The 19,246-nt window shown below is 41.0% G+C and overlaps 1 protein-coding gene across 1 annotated transcript in view; it reads right to left on the bottom strand.

Moving 5' to 3' along the window:
• Nucleotides 1–97: 97 nt before the first annotated feature.
• Nucleotides 98–19,246, bottom strand: part of LOC105277149 (sodium channel protein 60E) — a 58,354-nt gene continuing 39,205 nt past the window's right edge. Inside the window, exons 12-21 of the mRNA XM_011335325.3 lie at nucleotides 18,884–19,199; nucleotides 17,686–17,802; nucleotides 17,384–17,542; nucleotides 16,766–17,062; nucleotides 16,247–16,401; nucleotides 12,719–13,205; nucleotides 12,283–12,602; nucleotides 10,817–11,176; nucleotides 10,235–10,600; nucleotides 98–8,808 (exon numbers count right to left, since the gene is read on the bottom strand). Coding sequence (XP_011333627.1) covers nucleotides 8,430–8,808; nucleotides 10,235–10,600; nucleotides 10,817–11,176; nucleotides 12,283–12,602; nucleotides 12,719–13,205; nucleotides 16,247–16,401; nucleotides 16,766–17,062; nucleotides 17,384–17,542; nucleotides 17,686–17,802; nucleotides 18,884–19,199 — 2,956 coding nt within the window. The 3' untranslated portion in view covers nucleotides 98–8,429. The remainder of the gene's footprint in view (nucleotides 8,809–10,234; nucleotides 10,601–10,816; nucleotides 11,177–12,282; nucleotides 12,603–12,718; nucleotides 13,206–16,246; nucleotides 16,402–16,765; nucleotides 17,063–17,383; nucleotides 17,543–17,685; nucleotides 17,803–18,883; nucleotides 19,200–19,246) is intronic.

Here is a 19,246-nt window from a genome sequence, read left to right on the forward strand (position 1 = left end):
TATATTGTTTACCGTTCGACCTACACGATTAAATGTCAGGGATGAGTGCGAAAACAAACGGTAATGATCTCAAGGGAGAAAAATAACAGTCAAGTGATATTTTAACATTTCTAATTATCTTTTTTATTTGTATTATTATTTATAATTATATACTATTTTAATATTGTTAACAACGTTGTGTATTGACGAGTTACGCGCCTTCGAGCCAGGCAGAGCGAAATGAGAAATATTATACAATATACGCATTCGAATTCAAGACTGACCTAAACTTATCGAAGATCGCGTTGCAATGTCTCGATAGACCAGCGTCGCATCGGTAATGCGAGTCTCTTCGGGCCCGTTGCACTGACATTACTTCGTGCTCGGCACGGCCAACTAAATTTTTCCCCTTTTTAGAGAATCTGCTGTAGTTGTCGTCGTTTCTTTTGGCGGTAATCGCTTAACGGTAACCATTTAATGATAAAAATTGAAAAACTGGTAAGTAAATCACGAAATCTCTGAATTCGCAGATACAATTTATATAAAATACTTTTAAAGATATTCATTTTGCCAAGACGATAATTGCCAATTTAATTCTGAAAGTTTTTTTTCGATTTTAACAGATAGTCGAGTCATTCGAGCCATTCTGTGTACAAAGGGCGCCATGGAAAGCAACAGCAAGTTATCGAATTAGTTAACCGAGGCCATCGCACTGCACACACACACACATAGACACATACACACATATACATACGCACGCACGTACACAACGGGTCCTTGGTTGTTTAATTAATTGTTTATAATTAAAAGATAAAGAGAAGTAAGAGAGAGAGACGTGCACAATCGTATCTCATGATTAGCGGAGTATGAGAAATGGCCTACGATGCCACTATCCGCATTAAAAGTATATATATAAGAGTGGCGAGAGAAAATTATATATACGTAAAGGAAATAAGATTGCTGTCAGACTAGCCGGAGAGAGAGAGAGAATCCTCGAGAGAGGCGTTTATACCGCTAAATCGTGTAAAACATTTTATGGTACCTAATTAACCACTTAAATATTTGCCCTGCGAGAAGCGGACGAATCGGAGGAAAAGCGTCAGGGAGATCCATCCTGAGAAATTCAATCTTAGATCGCTAATCGAGAAGAAGAATCGATCTCAGAGTGAATCGCCGCCGAGTTTCCCGGAATTTATTCCTTTCTCTCTGCCGCGAGCAACAATGGACTGACGCAGGTCATTCTGCGGGTCTTTCCGTTCTTCCTTTCCTCATCTTTTTTTTTTACAAAAAACGGCGGGTGTGAGAGTCATTAATTTTAATGCGAAACGCCACGATATCGCCGTCGACTATCGGCTAGACCATAAAATATTTTATAAGCTCGGTATAAGTCTCCGACGTTCGCGCGTGTTCGTCTCGTGCGGATTTTCTCTTATCGTGCCTCTCAGGGAACGACTTTTTCGTCTCTGTCAAGCAGCCTCTGCTTATCCCCCGCGGAGAATACTCGAGAGTAAACGCAATTACGAAAGCCCCGAAAGTTCCAACTCGAAAGCGATCTCTGAAGATTAGAAGACATTCGCGCGTGCTGCGGAACCGTTCCTCTCATATTCTCCGCGGGGGCTCGCAAAACGCATCTCCGACGACATCGGGGACCTGCGACCGAAAGCGAAGCGGGTTAACGAGTGTACGTGTGTGTCTAATGTAATAAACGCTTTGCGTTTCCGAGGAAGCAGCCGCCGTTGTCGCCCTTCGCCGAGCAGTTGTTCCTGACACTTCGAGAGAGACCCGGTACATCCCAGCCAGATACTTTTGAAGACACTAACGGCTCGTATGTATCCTACGTAAATTTGCCCCGTGTGCATTATATTATTCATCGAATATACAATTCGTTTAAGTAGTCTCGCACGATACGGATCGCTCGGTCTTCGAGCCTGACGGCACGAAAGGCCGGACGAAACGCGGCCTGGACCCCTGATTTCAAGCGAGGGAGCGAGAGAGAGAGAGAGGAGCAAGGGGATGATTACTCTCGAAAAAACTTGCAGCAACTGGTGTCCGCCACTTCTTCGTTGCAAATTTCTCTCTCTCTCTCTCTCTCTTCTCCCTCTTTCTCTCTCGAATCCTGGAGTGGGCCTAATCGGATAGAGAACGGTATTGCGCAGCTCGAAGCAACAGCGATACAAACTGTCGTCTCGTTTCCCGTTATGCGTATATCTCTATTTATGTATAATTGTTACGTTACCCCGGTGATGCGTGTGTTCCATTACATACCAGCGAGTATCTGTAGGCTTGAGCGTACGCAGTTAATTCGTTCGCACACGTATGCGTGATCAGAAGAAAACTAGAGCGATCTCTCTTGTAAGGGCGGCCGCCCACGCGTGATTGTACAGTTGCCGTCGAAGAAGACGCAGCTCCTCGAGAGTGCAGACGTCCAGTCTCACTTCCGGTAATAATAATGGTATATATCGCGCTTTGTTAATTTTATTCATACTTTATCTATGTATGTGTGTGTATATATATATATATATATATATAATATGTACAAGTACGTGTGCGCAGACAGACGCATGTACACCCACGGCCGCGCGTGCACACGCATCGTAAATCCGTAAGCATCACAAATCCCACACTTACGTTATTTTATGTATATATAATACAGGTTTGTATATTATATATATATATATATATTATATAAACATTTATCGATTTATCGTCACATCTGCGTTGAATTTTCCTATGCCATGTATACGTATGGGGTGTGTATGTGTGTTGGTGTATGCGTGCGTGTGCACGCGCGCTCTCCCGTGTTCTTTTTATATATATATAATTTTAATTGACATATAATTCTATCATATATGCCTCGTGAAAACCAGCTCCCGAGGATCCCGGATCCGTTCCTGATTCCTGATCTGCGAGTTCGTCGCCGGCCACCCTCGTGGTCGCCGCCGCCGAATCGTCGCTTTATCCCAATTATCTTCTTTCCATTCCGCCTCCTTGTTCTTTGTCGTCTTTCACGTGCGCGAACGGAGTTGTCAAGCTTGTCAAGCACAGAAGTACTACGGTCTGATTAACGGTCGTCGGTACAGTAATATCGTAATAACGCTACGCGGGCCTAATTTATACTTTATACACGTGTCAACATCGTCGCTCATGCGGCGCGGATGTCTGATGGGTGCGCTTGGATATTCTCTGGGATGTTCCGATGAGTGCAAGCACGCCGTTATTGTTGTAAATAAAATTTCACATGCATTTTAGCTTTAGTATATATTTATTTCTCTTAAATTACGGATTTTGTAAATGACTCCAAATTAAATTCGTTTCACTTTCTGCGAAACTGCAAAGCTCTCTCAAATACGCTTATTATTATCATTATTATCGTGTATTGTACGTGGTATCCTAATGTGTGAGCAGAAAAAAGACGTTGCGTTAGACATCGAATGTCCGAGGAATATCCAAGGATACCGACCAAAGATGCTTTGAGCGCTACGCAACCTGGGATGCTTGTAAAATGGGACTTCGACAACGCCACCCGATTCATTCGGTGTCCGCTAATTGATAATAGGCACTATAGGTCAACGTGAGGTTGTGGCATTTCAGCGGCAATGTCTCTCGTCTATGCGAAGAGAGGAAAGAAAGAGAGTAGCTAGCGATACGCGGGGTGACAGTGATGCGGGAAGTCGCACCGGGAAGGATCCACGCGCGGAATGTCAGAACGTAAGGCTTCTTCAGGGTGAAAGAATACGAGTTGCAAGAAGAGCCCTTAAAATAATTCGTTGTCCATGGAAATTTTAATGTGCGCCCGCGTGTGTCATCTTCACTGCTCGTTGGCAGCTCTAACGAAACCTAGCGAAGCCAGCCTCACGTGTTTTACCACTGCGCGAGATAGTAATAGCGTAATAGCGAAGATGAGGGTGTCCGGGCTCCGGACGTCAGCGAGACGCACATTTCCCATGCTGCTTCCAGCAGCATTAATCATTACCAATGTTCGTTAAGCTTCAGGGAACAACGTGGACTCGTGGACGTCTGAAGAGCCGGTCCCGCGAGAGATTTTGGATATCGGGATGCGTTGGTGGCCAGAAAACCTCGGAGGTACGAACATATGAACCGCGTTATTGTGCAGCGAGTTTCCATCTCGTTTTGTACGATTGAAAAGCGTTACGTGACAAGTAACGGCGATCATTCATGACTTTGCATGATTTTGCAGGCTTGAGAAGCGAGTTCTTCGCGCGATTATGCTTTCATATAAATCACGCTCGTAGATGCTGGTGTATGCAATTGTACGTAAATAACGATGGAACGTAAGCGAGATGCGATTGCAATTTCACAGGATTACGTCGAGGCTTTATATTGAGAAAGTTTAACATTCGATAAGAGAGACTGAATTATCGCTCGCGATTAATTAATCGCTCGGCTTTACAAAGGAATTTAAAGGAAATCGCGCGTAAAGTCGGATATTATCGGCTACCTTTCAAGCCAGTTTTAAGAACTTCATTAAACCAATGCTCCAGTTAAAACTGACGTCTAATCGTCTACAATTTTATCCTCGACTGCGACTTGCGATATTGAAAATCCTCGAGAGGACGATTGCAAATCATTGACGTTCGATGTCCAGCGAAATATGCTTCATCGTCAAAAGTCGCAGTCGAGAATAAAAAGCTCTTAAGTCCTTCAACAATCCTCTCATATTTTTACCTGCTCCAGAATATCTCGTGAAACAGTCGTAGATCATTCATAAACTTTCGTTCATCTACGTTTCTACCTACAGAAAATTGATCTACTCGCTCGTTTCGCGCGAGAATCAAACGATTGAAAGAAGATATATAATCCTTTAACAATTTTATCTGAAAATATGCGCCATATAGAAATTCTTTAATGTCCTTAGTTTTATATATATATTCGGCACTAATTATTATTATTATTAAACTTATTAGGCGACTCTTTTAATGTGACGTTAGAAGGATCAAGTCAACGCACGACTACGCAGCTATCGAATGTCGAAGATGTGCAACGAGAAACCCTCCGTGACACGGCAATGTCTCGTTTTTGTGCGATGTTTCGTCTTTTTGCAGCTCTAATTAACTAACTGCGTAGGGAACGCGAAAGTCGAGAGAGAAACGTGAGTAAAAGCACCTGAATGAGCTAAATTGAAAGCTAAAGCTGAATGAGGATGTGGGCGTGCATGAACGTTGCCTTCAACGTCCATCCTCGCTATGTGCACAACAAAAACGTGTCTAATTAATCGAACAGCTATGGCAGTACGATGTATAATGATCGTCGCGAGGTGTTATGAATTTTTCGTCCTGCGGATCGCAAGGAGATCCGCTTTGCGCTCTGATCAGCTGATCAAACTGCTTTTTGCGATACTCAACTCAAGCGATGATTGCACGTACGGGGCTCCCGCGAATTGAAGGACAATACTGGTTCCTTTCTGATAAAATTCATACGTTCCCTTTCTCCCTTTCTATTCTTTCTCCCTATCTATTCGTTTGACGCTATTTGTATTTTTGAAATTCGATGCTAATTCGCGGGAAGCACTTTATTTTCGGTACGTAGTTTTGCATTTTTATTTGAACATTTAATTGAAGTTTTGTGAGAGAGGTACAACGCGTTACGTATCCAGTTTCTGACTCAACCGCGGGACACCCTGTGTCATTATGAGGAAAGAAACGGAATCGGAGTACTTTGATTACGCGACAATTATCACGATCACCGAAGGAAGCCACATTATCTCCTTTGTTTTATTCGTTTTTCAAGCTGTCTCGCCGTCAGTGACGTCGCGAGTAATTTACCCTAAGATTTGAGGCAGTACTCTTTTTGTATACCGGTAAAATTCGTTCTTCGTAGCAAACTCCGCGCGGTCTGCGTTATCTACGTGCTAACAACCTAGGTCTCCTGTTTTTCCTTTTTCTATTTTTTGAAGAGAAAACCGTTCAACGGAGTTGAATGTGCCCAGATTTGGTCCGACCACCCTTAATTACGACGTAAGAGACAAGGATCACGATGTATATAATTGTAGAGTTTTAGTAAAAAGGTAGTTTCAATTATCCTTACCGAGATGCATTTCTACGCGCGCACGCGAGTGCAAATGTCGCCTTCACGATTATTTGAAGCCATTAAATCAGTATTGGAAGCTATCAGGCGATATCTGAAATTTAGTGAAATCAAGCAACAACGTCACAATGTTATCTCAAACAAGCGATTAAAATTGACTGAATCAATTCATCATAAATTTTATAACTGTCACTAATCTTACAAATCAAGTGTTCAATTTAGAATCTTGATATTTAGGATTGTAATCTCTAGATCTTTGAAATAACTTTGAATTTTCAGTGTTAAAAATTCTCACTTTCTCAGCATTCAAAATTATTAAATAATTTCGATGCTCTGCGTAAATAATTGCTGTTCACGTACGGATGCTCAATGCTGTGATTAAGTAACTCTACATTTTTGTTAAAAATTTATCGAAGAAGCAAGTTAACGAATAAATCGAAAGCATGTTTTTACCAGGGTAGCGTAACTTAGAAATAGTCGCTATCTCGGAGGAAAATCCGATCGTATCCCAAACTAGCTATTCGTGATTGATTAACGATAATTGATTATGCGATTAGTTCAAGTATTGGCAAAAAGCGTCGCCTTGATGATAATCTCGTACGAATTATTTAGCCTAATGTACTCGCAATGTAATTATGTTTCTCATTTATTAATTACTTCTTTCTTGCGACAAAACTAACGTTCAGATTGCATCTGTTTGTGTACCTTATATTTAATATCAGTTATACGTGGCGTAGACAAAACTGCTACTGTAAACTAATGCTGCGAGTAGTTTGTACGGGTCGGTATGACCCAAAGGCGTCGGAAGTGCGCGATTAAACTCTATTAAGATTCATACCTCAAAGTATTTCTTGTAAAGCGCTAAATTTTTAGAATTTACGATAATATTAATGATTCGTCAATCGCGTTAATATTGATCTCTTTACGTAGCAAAAATTAATAGTATAATAAATCGTTCGCTATATATTTATATTATGTACACTGGCGTGTCTAATATTTTAGTTCAACTCTCTACTAATATAATAGTATGATAAATATTTCTCATTAATCGAACCAATTGTCAAAATCGATCTCTCATCGGTAATGATTACGGCTCAATGCTCGAAGTGAAAAAAGAAATGATTAAGTAACACTACAGTTATTTATAAATTATAAATTATAAATTATTTATAAATTAAGAAATTAATTCTTGTTTCGAGACAAGAAATGAAAATTTAGTTTTGTATGACTAATATGAAAAGAGAAAAAAATTATTTTTAAGCTTGTGTTCGCTTGGCTTTTTAATCTAAGAGGTTTATTAGGCTGAAGAACAATGATTTAATTCACTTCGAGGACTGATGCCTCTTGGCCAAAGTGTGCTCTCGCGTTGCGAAAACGGCTATTTCCGCTACGCTGGTAATTCATCCTTATACAATTCATTCGTCGTTACGACGAATTCGGCGAATTTATGGTGCATGCATTTCTGTGAAGAAGCAAGCACCATCGACATAGTAATGATGCCCGAATTCCCCGATACGTTTATTTGTGATTGTGATAGAAGCTATCGACAATTTCTTTGCGATCTCGTCCTTGTCCCTTCCTTCGTCTCTTAGTGCAATGGCTCTCAACTTTCCTTTTCTCACGATAACGAAGCAAAAGTTTGCTCAAGAATTACATCCTCAAATAGGCAGATGCTCAAAAAGAAAATCGTGTGTTCGTTTCTTTCGTAGCTAGTTTGCTAAGCGGAATTTTTGAAATAATCGCGACGTTTTAATTTAATCAGGAATTAAACGTTATGTCTGTCACTTCTTACGTTGTAAATGTTGCATGTAACAAGATTGCGCTACGTTGTTATACAAAATTAGCTCCCTTTGTCGTCTAGTCACCGATAATCGCATGGACACACTTAATGACAATCAGAAAGCATTTCCTTAATAGTTACGGGCGCTAATCGTTAATTTTTGATCACATCGTCTCTAACCGGGAACGTCACAGACTCAACAAAACGGTACCGCGTTTCTAAGTGAACGGACATCCGCGAAAGCAGTCGCCAACTTAACGAGGAATCTACCATCCCATCGCCAATGATCTCCACGAAATCGGGGGCCGAGAACCATCGCCACGTACAAAAACCGTCTCGTCTCACCTGGACCACACTCGCACGTACACACGCATACACGTCGCACTCACACGCCGCACTCCGTCCCGAGGAGAAGTCGCCTCGAGGAAGCCATCGTCGCCAACCGGACGTCGTCCGCATTCTACCTCTAATATTACGTCTGTAGCGCTGTGTGAAAAGTTTACACGTACGTATACGTAATCTACGTATGTATTTATCATCGAACCGCGCGCCGCGCCGTCGCATCGCTGCTGATCATCGCTGATCGTCGTCGTCGGAGGACCTACGCGCCTAAGATCGACTAGGATCAGCTGTCGTCCGGCGCGTCCTGGTACTCCTCGCTCTCCCTGTGCACCAGCACGTGCACCACCGTCGCCTCCGACTGCTGCCTGAGCAAGGGCGGCCTCGTGGGCGGCGCCGTGTTCTCCGGGCTCGGCTCTGTCACCAGGATGCTCACGTCGCTACTCTCGACCGGCAGCTGCACCGGCTCCGGCGGTGGCGCCCGACGTCTCAGGCTGCCGCAGCGACGGTTGAACGCCTCCTTGATGTCCCGCTGCAACGTGTTCAGCGAGAGGGTGGTGCCGCTCGGACGCAGGGAGCCGCGCTTCGAGACCGGCGGGCTGACCACATCCTCCTCCGGGTACTTCTCCACTGCGTCCTGCCGGCCCAGCGTGGAGCTCAGCGACCTGCAAACGGGGTTGCATCGAGTAAGTCGAAGCCCTCAAGGGGATTGATTACGTCACGCGTTTCTCGAGATTGATTTATATTTTATTATATTAATCGTGAGCTGTGTGTGTGTGACGGGTCCTGTGTTTTACAAGAGGTTCTCCGGTATTCTTGAGATATAATGCATTCCTGAAGTACCATTCCATAGCTATGAAATTGATATATCTATGTAAGTGAAGCGAAATGCGTCAAATGAATCAGCAGCATTAATGCACTCGTTGCAACAATGAAATGTCTGATCTTTGATTCGATTGTACCGATTTTATGTCATGTAATGAAATATTTTCAGCATGCAAAAAATCGAGGTCGCGTGTTCCGGCAGGAGAAATGGCTTACTCTTGAAGCTGCGGCTAGACTGAAGCGTGACACGATGCTGACGAAATTACGCTAACGATATGAATGTCATGAACTGCCTATCAATGCTTTGGAATCAGTGTAGTAACAGTAACGATAATCTCTTTACTCGACTACGTACCATAAATCGATAAGCGGATGGACCATTACGAGGATGTAATTATGCTCAACGAGCTTAGTCTATAACTTGCTAAAGAATTTTTTCTTTGTCTTCCTTTTTCTCTAATCTGCTAAAACGTTTGTTAAATTGAAATTTACACAACGTTTTATTTTACAACGTACTAATCTCATGACCATAAATGAAATACGACAAACAAATGGTACTACAAAATACTTCGCCATATCTCGAACACTGCTAATTGGTATTTTAATTCTCAACTCATGATACAACAAATCGAACGAGATAAAATTTGAAGAATTCTAAATATACGTTCACAAGTTTACCTGCTCGTTTTCTTGCCTGAGGAGTTTTGAAAGAAAAAGGATCTAGATTAATTTTGTGCATGGTGTGTGACATGGCAATAGTGTAACTCAATTATAGTACGATATATTATGTAATTGATTAGTGCAATTGTTAACATGTGCGAACTCCTCAGGCCGATACGTATCTCGTCCTATGCGTAATTAATTGAAATTAAATTTAAAGTGAGTTGGATTAAATTTTGGGCATTTCATCATATAATAATATACGTTGGGTATGCAAATTAATTTTTAATAGAAATGAAACTTCATTTATACTAAAAATTAAGTTTACTGTTATGCATTTTGTCAACGTTGATGGCAACATTTCAAAATCGTAATTTAATTCACGTGAATTAAAATTTAAATATTTAAATCCAGAATGATTATTACGTATTATTACGTATCTCGGAGAAATCTCGGGAAAAATAAAAGACTTCTAATTAATTTGCACCTCCAATAAATTAATAAATTGATTCGCAAACGTGATATTCCTGCAGCGGTTTACCGTTTATTCGCATTTATCAATTATTCTATGAGTGGCGTGAATGAGCTTGAAATAAATGTGCATACCTAACGGTACCATGGGAATCCGAGCCAGAGCTGGAGGCGGCGGAGGGTTGTTCGGCGGTTGGTGAGGGACGGGACACGGTCAGTGCCGGGGGTTGCAGGTCCTCGTGGGTTCCTGTGGCGCCGGAGAGCAACAGCAGAGGAAGATTCGGGAACAGCCACGCCGAGGCGGTGCCAAGTTCGCTGAGATCGCTGGCGTCGCTGGCCCTGGAGGACTTGCGGCTACTGGCCCGGCTACCCCGATGCACATGCAACAGGGCCGACAGTTTACCGCCCCATCCACCACCGCCCCTACCATCCACGCCTGGGCTCGAGGTCTGCGTCTGCGAATCCACCTCCTGGGCGATCCTCTCGCGTTCCTTTTTCATTCTGCAAAATTCGTTTCCATTAATTCTCATAACATTTATTATTATACAGATGCATGAAAGAAATATTTTCAAGTTTAAATTAATCAAATTCCTCAAGTAGATTATCAATTGTAATTATTATCAAATCTTGAAGTCTTACAATAGTTGTAATAGTCTTATAATAGTATAATTGAATAATATAATTCTTTTAATTCATCAGCGTATGTCTCATACTTACGCAATGTACTCCTTAATAGTATGTTGAATCAACCTGGCAGCTTTGTCTTGCCGCTTCCAGAGTCTCGTGGAAGACACTATCTCCAATTCTTTCCTGGTCGGGAACTGCTTCTTAAACTTGACGTCCATCTGTTCTTGCAGTTTTCTAAAGTCCTCCGATTCTTCGACGTGTCCAAGAACGTGCTTGACGAGTGAGTGCAGGATGTCCAGACAATGAATCTTGTTACCCTTTGCGATGGGAAGATTAAAGCTGACCAACGCTACCACGTTGGGCTTTGATATCCCCAGCGGCGGGTCCAGGCTCGCTATGAAGTCGCTCAGCTGTGCGAAGCTGATAAATTGAGTCGCGTGCGGATCGTACCTGAGAAAAATGACAATTTTATTAAAAACCACGACACGTACTCCCCAGTAAGCAAAATGTGTGCAATCTGCCAGCGGATTGGCAACAGATTACTGCAGAAGTTGATAGCAAATTGGCATCCGTTATGTCCGCATTAGGATAGTGATCTGCCAGCAGAGCCTGCTAACAGACTCTGACAGCAGATTGGCGGCGGAAACCGAGCGGGATCTGTTAACATTTGACGGCAGATTGACAGCAGAAACCGAACAGAATCTGCAGCTTTTGGCCATTCATATTTACGATATATTAAAGCATGTGTTTACTTTTAACACACTATAAATTGTTAAAAGAACGCATTTCTTTGTTTGTTAAATTAAAGTACATTTGGCTTGATGTGTCTTTCTGACAGTTCGTTGCATAATCTCTCTCTTATTGTTAATTTATTCTAATCTGAAGTCCGAATTTTGCTTTCGAACTTCAGATTGCTCGTGGCGTGCGTGAACTACATGGACGTCGTCCATGGGAGCCTCTGTGCCGCAAGTGCAAAAACTTTCAGAAAAATTAATATTGTCATGCCAAGGCGCGTATATTAACTTATGTAACTGTTAGGCTAAATCTTAACATCGAGTAAGAACTCGACGTGTGCACCGCAGAGCGGTGCGGAGCGAAAACACATGTTCATAGCCGTGTAAATTTGAATACTGTCAAAAGCTGCAGATCCTGTTCGGTTTCTGCTGCCAATCTGCTGTTAGATTCCGCGCGCGCAGATCTTGCTCGGTTTCTGCCGCCAATCTGCCGTTAGATTCCGCGTGCGCAAATCTTGCTCGGTTTCTGTCGACAATCCGACTTCAAGCCATGTTTGCAGATTCTGCTCGGTTTCTACCGCCAATCTGTTCTTAGATTTTGTGAGCAAGCTCTGTTACATTTCTGGCACCAATTTGTCGAATAAATCGTAAATAACAACTTCTGTATCAAATTTGTTGTCTTTTGGCTGGCAATAGTTGATAGCAGATAGTTAGCATCATCTGCTTTCGGCAGACTTGGCTATCTGGGTCGTTATATGATTTTTATTGGCAAAAGATATTTTCTCATTAAAGTAAAGAAGAGAAAGATAGAATGCAACTCACTTCGACCATCGGATGTAGAACATTTCCAAGTCATCCTCGACGATACCAATCTCCTCTTCCTGGTGAGCCTGATTGAAATTCTCTAAGATGATGGCGATATACATATTGATGACTATCATATAGCTAATAATAATGAACGACGTGAAGTACGTGATCGCCAGCAAAGGAGATCCACAATCTCCGTTCATTTGTCGGGGGTTCGGGGTGGGATCGCATTCGGGTGGTTGCACCATCAGCGACTCTAGCACGTCGTTCCACCCAGCTGACGTCATCAAACGGAATAGTAGCTGCATACTTCTACCGAAGGTTTCGAAATTTACCTGAGGAACAAGGTTTCAAGTTTTAATAATAATGAATAACAAATTTTAAATAATATAATATATAAAATTTGATAACAAATTTCATTGAATGAATGCAATTCATGACGATTGCTCACCATATCGTCCAATGCGCCCTGTTTCCTGACGTGTCCGAAAATGGACATGCCGATGATGGCATAGATAAACGTGATCAGGGCCAGCAGGGCCCCAATGTTGAAGAGCGCTGGAAGACTAACGACGAGGGCGAAAAGCAGCTTACGGATACCTTTCGCGGCCTTGATGAGCCTCAAGATTCTACCGATTCTGAACACCCTCACGACTCGCAAGAGCGTCGGAGACACAGGGAAGTCCATCATGATGTCCTCCATCAGTATGCCCAGGATGGACGCCAACACCAGCAGGAAGTCGAACAGGTTCCAGGGCACCGTGAAGTAGTGATAACGCAGACCGATTATCTTGACGATCGCCTCCAGGCCGAAGACGGTCGTGAAGAACGCGTTTGACACTTCGAGGACGAAGAAGATCGCATGGGGCTGATTGTAGTGCTCGATCCCCATCGTCAGCATGTTGAGGAATATCAAAACGAAGATCGCAATTTCGAATCTGGAAAGAGACACACGTGGAGATCTCACTCTTTGGCGCTACAAGATCGCCGAGCGACCGGTGAGTGACTGACCATTTCTTCTACGGTGCAAATACGACTAGTGCATGCACGTTTAACATTTAATGCGGCGGAAATGGTGCAAACAGTATCCGCTGGCGGTATGGCGAAGTAAACTTCGTATTTTCGTAGATTTAATTATTGCGTTCACGTCTTTTGCGCGTTCTTATGGGGTACGATGGCGCAGTTAACGTCTAGATCTACGAACACGTTGTTCTATGAATTTTCTGCACGAGTAGTACACGAGAGGTAAATTATGCGGTCGCTGCGAGCGTGTTAAGAGGTTTCATCAAAATAATGGGACTCTCATTCGCAATTTCGCGCGTCGAAATCACTGTACTAATTCTCGCGTGCATTTCCTCATTGTGATTTCACGCTCGTGCGGATTTTACGGGACCAGACACAGCCCGCACGCACTATCGCGCAGAATTAAAAAGTTACGACGTTTGCATAAACCCTCGGGCCTATCTCGTCTATTATGTACTCTCGCATCACTGTGCGTCCGATATTGCATCCGCAATTTCGAGTCGGCGGGCGTAAACGTCCTTTGCGTATCGATTTCCCATTATTCCGAGTAACGGATCGGTGGAGCCGCGGCGTTTATCTTGCGCGCTCGTGCCTCTCCCGGAAGCTGAAAAGAAAATTCGCGCACTGTGTCACGGCGAATTCTACAACGCACAACGCTCGCACGTGGCTGCCTGGAAAAATGTTATCGTCAGAAAAACGAATATTCTCCACGGTATCGAGAAACATACGCCCGAGCCATTTCCCAAATCTGTGTTAAATTTGCTGTACACGTCGAGAATCGATAAATATAGAAGCAGAAGAGATATTCCAATTCTCGGACGCGTTATGCTATTTTCAGTGAATTATCTGCGATATCGTTTAAACAATAATAATATTTTTATATTATTTTTTATATATAACTAGTACAACACAGGCGCGCGCTATGCCATATATATATTGCGAAGAAGTCTCGACGATTGAAAATCCTTTAGATTTAGAAATTAAAAAGTTCTAGCCATTAACATTTTTTTCTTTTTCCGAGGAGTTCTGTGCTATTTATATTGTTAATTGGCATATTGCCTAGAGTTCTCGATGATTTAAAATTCGTTAAAACAATAAATGAAAAAGTTCTAGCCATTAAAATTTTTTTCTTTTCCGAGGAGTTCTGTGCTATTTATATTGTTAATTGGCATATTGCCTAGAGTTCTCGATGATTTAAAATTCGTTAAAACAATAAATGAAAAAGTTCTAGCCATTAAAATTTTTTTCTTTTCCGAGGAGTTCTGTGCTATTTATATTGTTATTGGCATATTGCCTAGAGTTCTCGATGATTTAAAATTCGTTAAAACAATAATGAAAAGTTCTAGCCATTAAAATTTTTTTTTTCGAGTTCTGTGCTTTTATTTTTTTTTTTTTTTTTTTTTTAATAATTTTTATTTTTTCTTTTACCAAGAAGTTCTGTGCTATTTATATTGTTATTTGGCATATTGCGAAGAGGTCTCGACGATTGAAAATTCTGTAGATTTAGAAATGAAAAAGTTCTAGCCATTAAACTTTTTTCCTTTTTCCAAGGAGTTCTGTGCTATTTATATTGTTACCAGTAGAACACGGCTTTTTTAAGAGTGGATAATATTTTATAATAATTTTATAATAATATTTTACATTATTTTTATTTTATTTTTATATTTGTGCGATGTGTAAATTTATATATTTACTTGATATATTTCGATGTTGTTAGTACGTGATCGAAATTAAACTTAGAAATTAAAGATGGCACTATTTAACTATCTGCGAGGTAATTATGCAAAGAGTACAGGCCCATCTCGATTTCTGAAGTGCAAATGGAATGTTCTTACCTTGATACTGATCTAAAGTTGTCTTCTTAACGCAGAGTGAAGTTGAAGACAAAGACGTTGCATAAGGGCTTTTACAAATCGCTTTCGATACAAAAGAATGTCTTAAGGGTGGAAGAACGATGCGTTCCTGCGGTCTTCTTATTTTTCGATTGCCGATGAATGATGGTACCGTAATCGGAGCAGTCTGCGAGCTCTCAGAATTTACTTACACGGGCCTGATTGCAAATTTTACCAAAATACATCGATACAAACATTGTGGAGCACGCACTCGAGCACGGCGACGTGAGCAATGAAGAGATTTAAAATCGTCTTGTTAATAACAATGTGTAACACATACATTTGCATTTATACTGAATCGTTAATTAACACGGCACTTGAAATACTTTGCATACTAAAGTACGTATATTCATCTCATTTCGTATAATTATTAACGATTTAGCGTAAAATGTCTATGTTCTGTAGGATAATGTTCATCTGCCGCATTGCTCGCATTTTATCGTGTTCGAACACGTGCTGCACGTAATTCGGCCGCCACGTGAACTCGCCCATGATACCATTTACGTCACTTTGATTGCACCATTTCTACGCATTGTTACGTTTTACAACAGCAAGCATAATAATAGACAAGTACAATGAATTCGAATGCGTCGGATGAAGCCAGATTAACATTTCGGCATTGTATAAATTCGCCTCGTGGCATGTAACAAAAAAAGTTGATACATAGATCGTTAAAAGTGTTTCTCTACATATGAAATTGTTAGACTACGTCGACAATTTTATAAATCAATTATTATTTAATTGTGAAACTTGTTACTCAACTGCAAAACATTTGAGGAATATAATTTCAAACAGTCATCATAAATACATGATGGAAATGATAAACGAGGCTTAAATTAAGTTTGGAACGAAGTAAAACTTGACAAATTGTTAAATAAATTGATGTGGGAAGCATTCGACAAATATTCATCTGCGTGACTCTGATGAGAAGTAAAATCGAGGTGCCAAAATGTCATCGATCACATCAAGTTTTCGATTCTTCATCAGAAGCAATCGTAAGCAACACAGTTCTTTGCTCAAAGTGCTCAGTTATGCTTTTTACATCAAAAGCGATGCATAATTACCTGCGAGAATTGGACAGGTCGTAGAACATTGCGAGGAATTGGTTCATCGGACGTTTTATAACTTTTTGCGGCTTTTTACGGCCGAGCTTTTTCATGGCAGTGTAGTAGTGTTTTTGACTCTCGGTCAAAAACATTTCTAGCACTCCACCTTCGTACTGAAAGAAAAATCGTCGCTTTATTATTTCGCAGCTGGCTGACGCAGGAAACTGACAATTGGTATACGTAAAAACAAAACTCGCGCTATTCCTATTTAAAAATAATAGTTAAATTAAAATCGATCCATAAAATCGTTTACCAATGCTTAAGGAATCACACGTTAATCTTAGTGGAATATTTTTCTACGTAATAGCGCAGATATTTTCCCGACAAGTATCTGTTAACAAATGTCCGTTTACTCAATTCAAATTTTCCTGAACGTATAATTAAATGTTTGATCTTCTTCGTACTAAAATAAGGAACTAGAATAACCGTCACGTGGAATAATGAATATTCAAGAGCAAGAATTCCATTGACGTTCACCTTTTTTTTCAGCATGTTGAAATTGTCTATGATCACTCCAATGAAGAGGTTGAGAGTGAAGAATGAACCGCAGACGATGAATATGACAAAGTAAAGGTAGGCGTAGAGATTCGCCTCCCTTTGCGGTTGCAGATCCACTCCTCGCGCGTCCACCGCGTCCTCCATCACCTCCATCCAACCCTCGAAGGTTGCCACTTGAAACAAGGCCAGGTAAGCAATGCCAACGTGGTCGAAAGTGATCTTGCTGTTCTCCCAGGAGTAGTTCTTGCTGAAACACTCCTCTTTCGTGTTCACTATCTGAAATCGAAACGGTCGCGTCGTCTCAGCAGAGCGCTATTAAAATTGTTTAATAACAATTTGTAAATTAATAACAAACTTTCCACGGAATCAATATCGCGCGTACTTGACTCTTGTTACGAAAATTAATAATTTGTAATGCATTATATAAAACGGAAATTATGGCAATAATCAGTTCAATGCATTATTATCTGATGACTGATTTCATTGGCGTGCTACAATTTAATTTTAATAAATTTAACTTTGAGACTAATCGAATATAGTTCACGCTACTCCCCTTATTATTATTGATAATGGCATTCGATGGAGATGGTTACTCACCGAGGTGTCCAGCAGTTCCCCGTACTCGTCGACGCACTTGAAGAACTTTCCACCGAAGAACTGGACGCCCATTATCGAAAAAATAAGCCAGAACACGAGACAGACGAGGAGCACGTTGAATATACTAGGAATCGCATACATCAACGCGTTCACTACGATCTGCGAGCCGGGAAGAAAAATCCTCTCAGTGATATATATATATATATATACCAGCGTTCAAACGTACGTGGATATTGTGTGCCTGCTCGTGTTTCGAATAGATATTTTCGTGGCTACGATTCGTTTATCTACGCAATATTTACCCTCATGCCTTGCCATCTCGAAATCGCCCTCAGCGGCCTCAGGGCGCGTAGTGTCCTCAGCGATCGTAATACTTTGAGATTCTCATTCTCTTCTATCAAAAGGCTAAACATGGATACCTGTCCGGGAGGAGGTGTCATTTAAAATTCTTTGCTCGTTTCAGTTTTACGAAGGAAGAGAGCTCATGCAAGAAAATTTGATTGAAAATTAGATTATCTTTCTTACGTAAATTATATCAGAGCGAGAGAAAAACTATTTTTCTATTCGCGACTATTTTTCTACGTGAGAAAGTGGATCTACTATTATAATTATTGATTCTGATGTATTTTTATGTAAACTTCTTATTAAATGTAATTGTGACCGATGCGCAAGTAGATAGCTCAACGATTGTTATCAAAATAGTTTATATCGAACTAAACATAGATGTGTACATAATAGAGTGACCTATTTTAATGTCATATGAGACGTCCAGTTATAATAATGGATTGCGCTGTACGTTTTCAGACTATGTAATTGCAAATCACACAGAGCGCAAAAAAAATCATAGCTTAGCAAAAGTCACATGTATAAGAAGAAAATTTACATGCAAAGAAAGCTCGATTACAATATGCTATGCTATATTTAATTAATTATTTCCCGCATGCATGCGTGAATTTAATTAATCGTGCATCCACGTAATAACTCATATGATTAATTAAAAAGCGATCTACGCAATGTATAATTATTATTATAGTGAATATCTCTCGGAATTGATTTGGACGCGATATGGACATGTAACGTTTCAACGTACCTGAATCCACGAGGCCACACATAAAACACATAAAGAGGGAACACAGAAACAACGTTCAAACAGTTATCACGCATGTTTTGTTCAATGTAATCTTAATTACTTCATCTCGCCATGAACGCAAACGTAAACCATCTAAATTTACGACGCAAAGTAATCGTTACAATTTTTATTGTAAAGAAAGATTCAAGAAGCTGCTGATTTTTTCGTCATATAATGGCATAAAACAAACACGTTTCGCGGTTCACATGTTAGCAATAAAAATCATTCGTAAACTTAGATGGCACAAATATGTAATGCCTAAAGAGGACAAGCAAAGAAACACATTTCATGCCACAGCGACACGCACGCGTTCGCACAACTTTTGCGGCTTTATTTTCTGCGACGGGCCACGAGACACTAGTCGTACTTACGAAAACGATTATAAAATCCAGGATTGTCCAGAAACTGGTGAAGTATTTACAGAAGCCTAGCGCTAGCCATTTCAGGAGCATCTCGACGCTAAAAAGTGCGCAAAAGCCAAGATTGGTCCAGTAGAGAATCTTCTTCAAAAAAGGATTGTCGTCTAAGTAGATGTCCTCGAAGCACAGCGTTATGGAAGATGCAAAAATTAAAACTAGGATCATCCATTCGAAAGCGGGCGTGTCCACCACCGACAGGACGACCGTACGGACTTTTATCCACTTCTTGCCGAGGTCCGTGGCGAGGCAACGATTGATAAAGCTACACCTGAGCAATCACATCGAACATTACATCTTATCATTATTTCGATTAAA

This window comes from Ooceraea biroi, chromosome 11, assembly GCF_003672135.1.
Source record: "Ooceraea biroi isolate clonal line C1 chromosome 11, Obir_v5.4, whole genome shotgun sequence".
Lineage (NCBI taxonomy): Eukaryota > Metazoa > Arthropoda > Insecta > Hymenoptera > Formicidae > Ooceraea > Ooceraea biroi.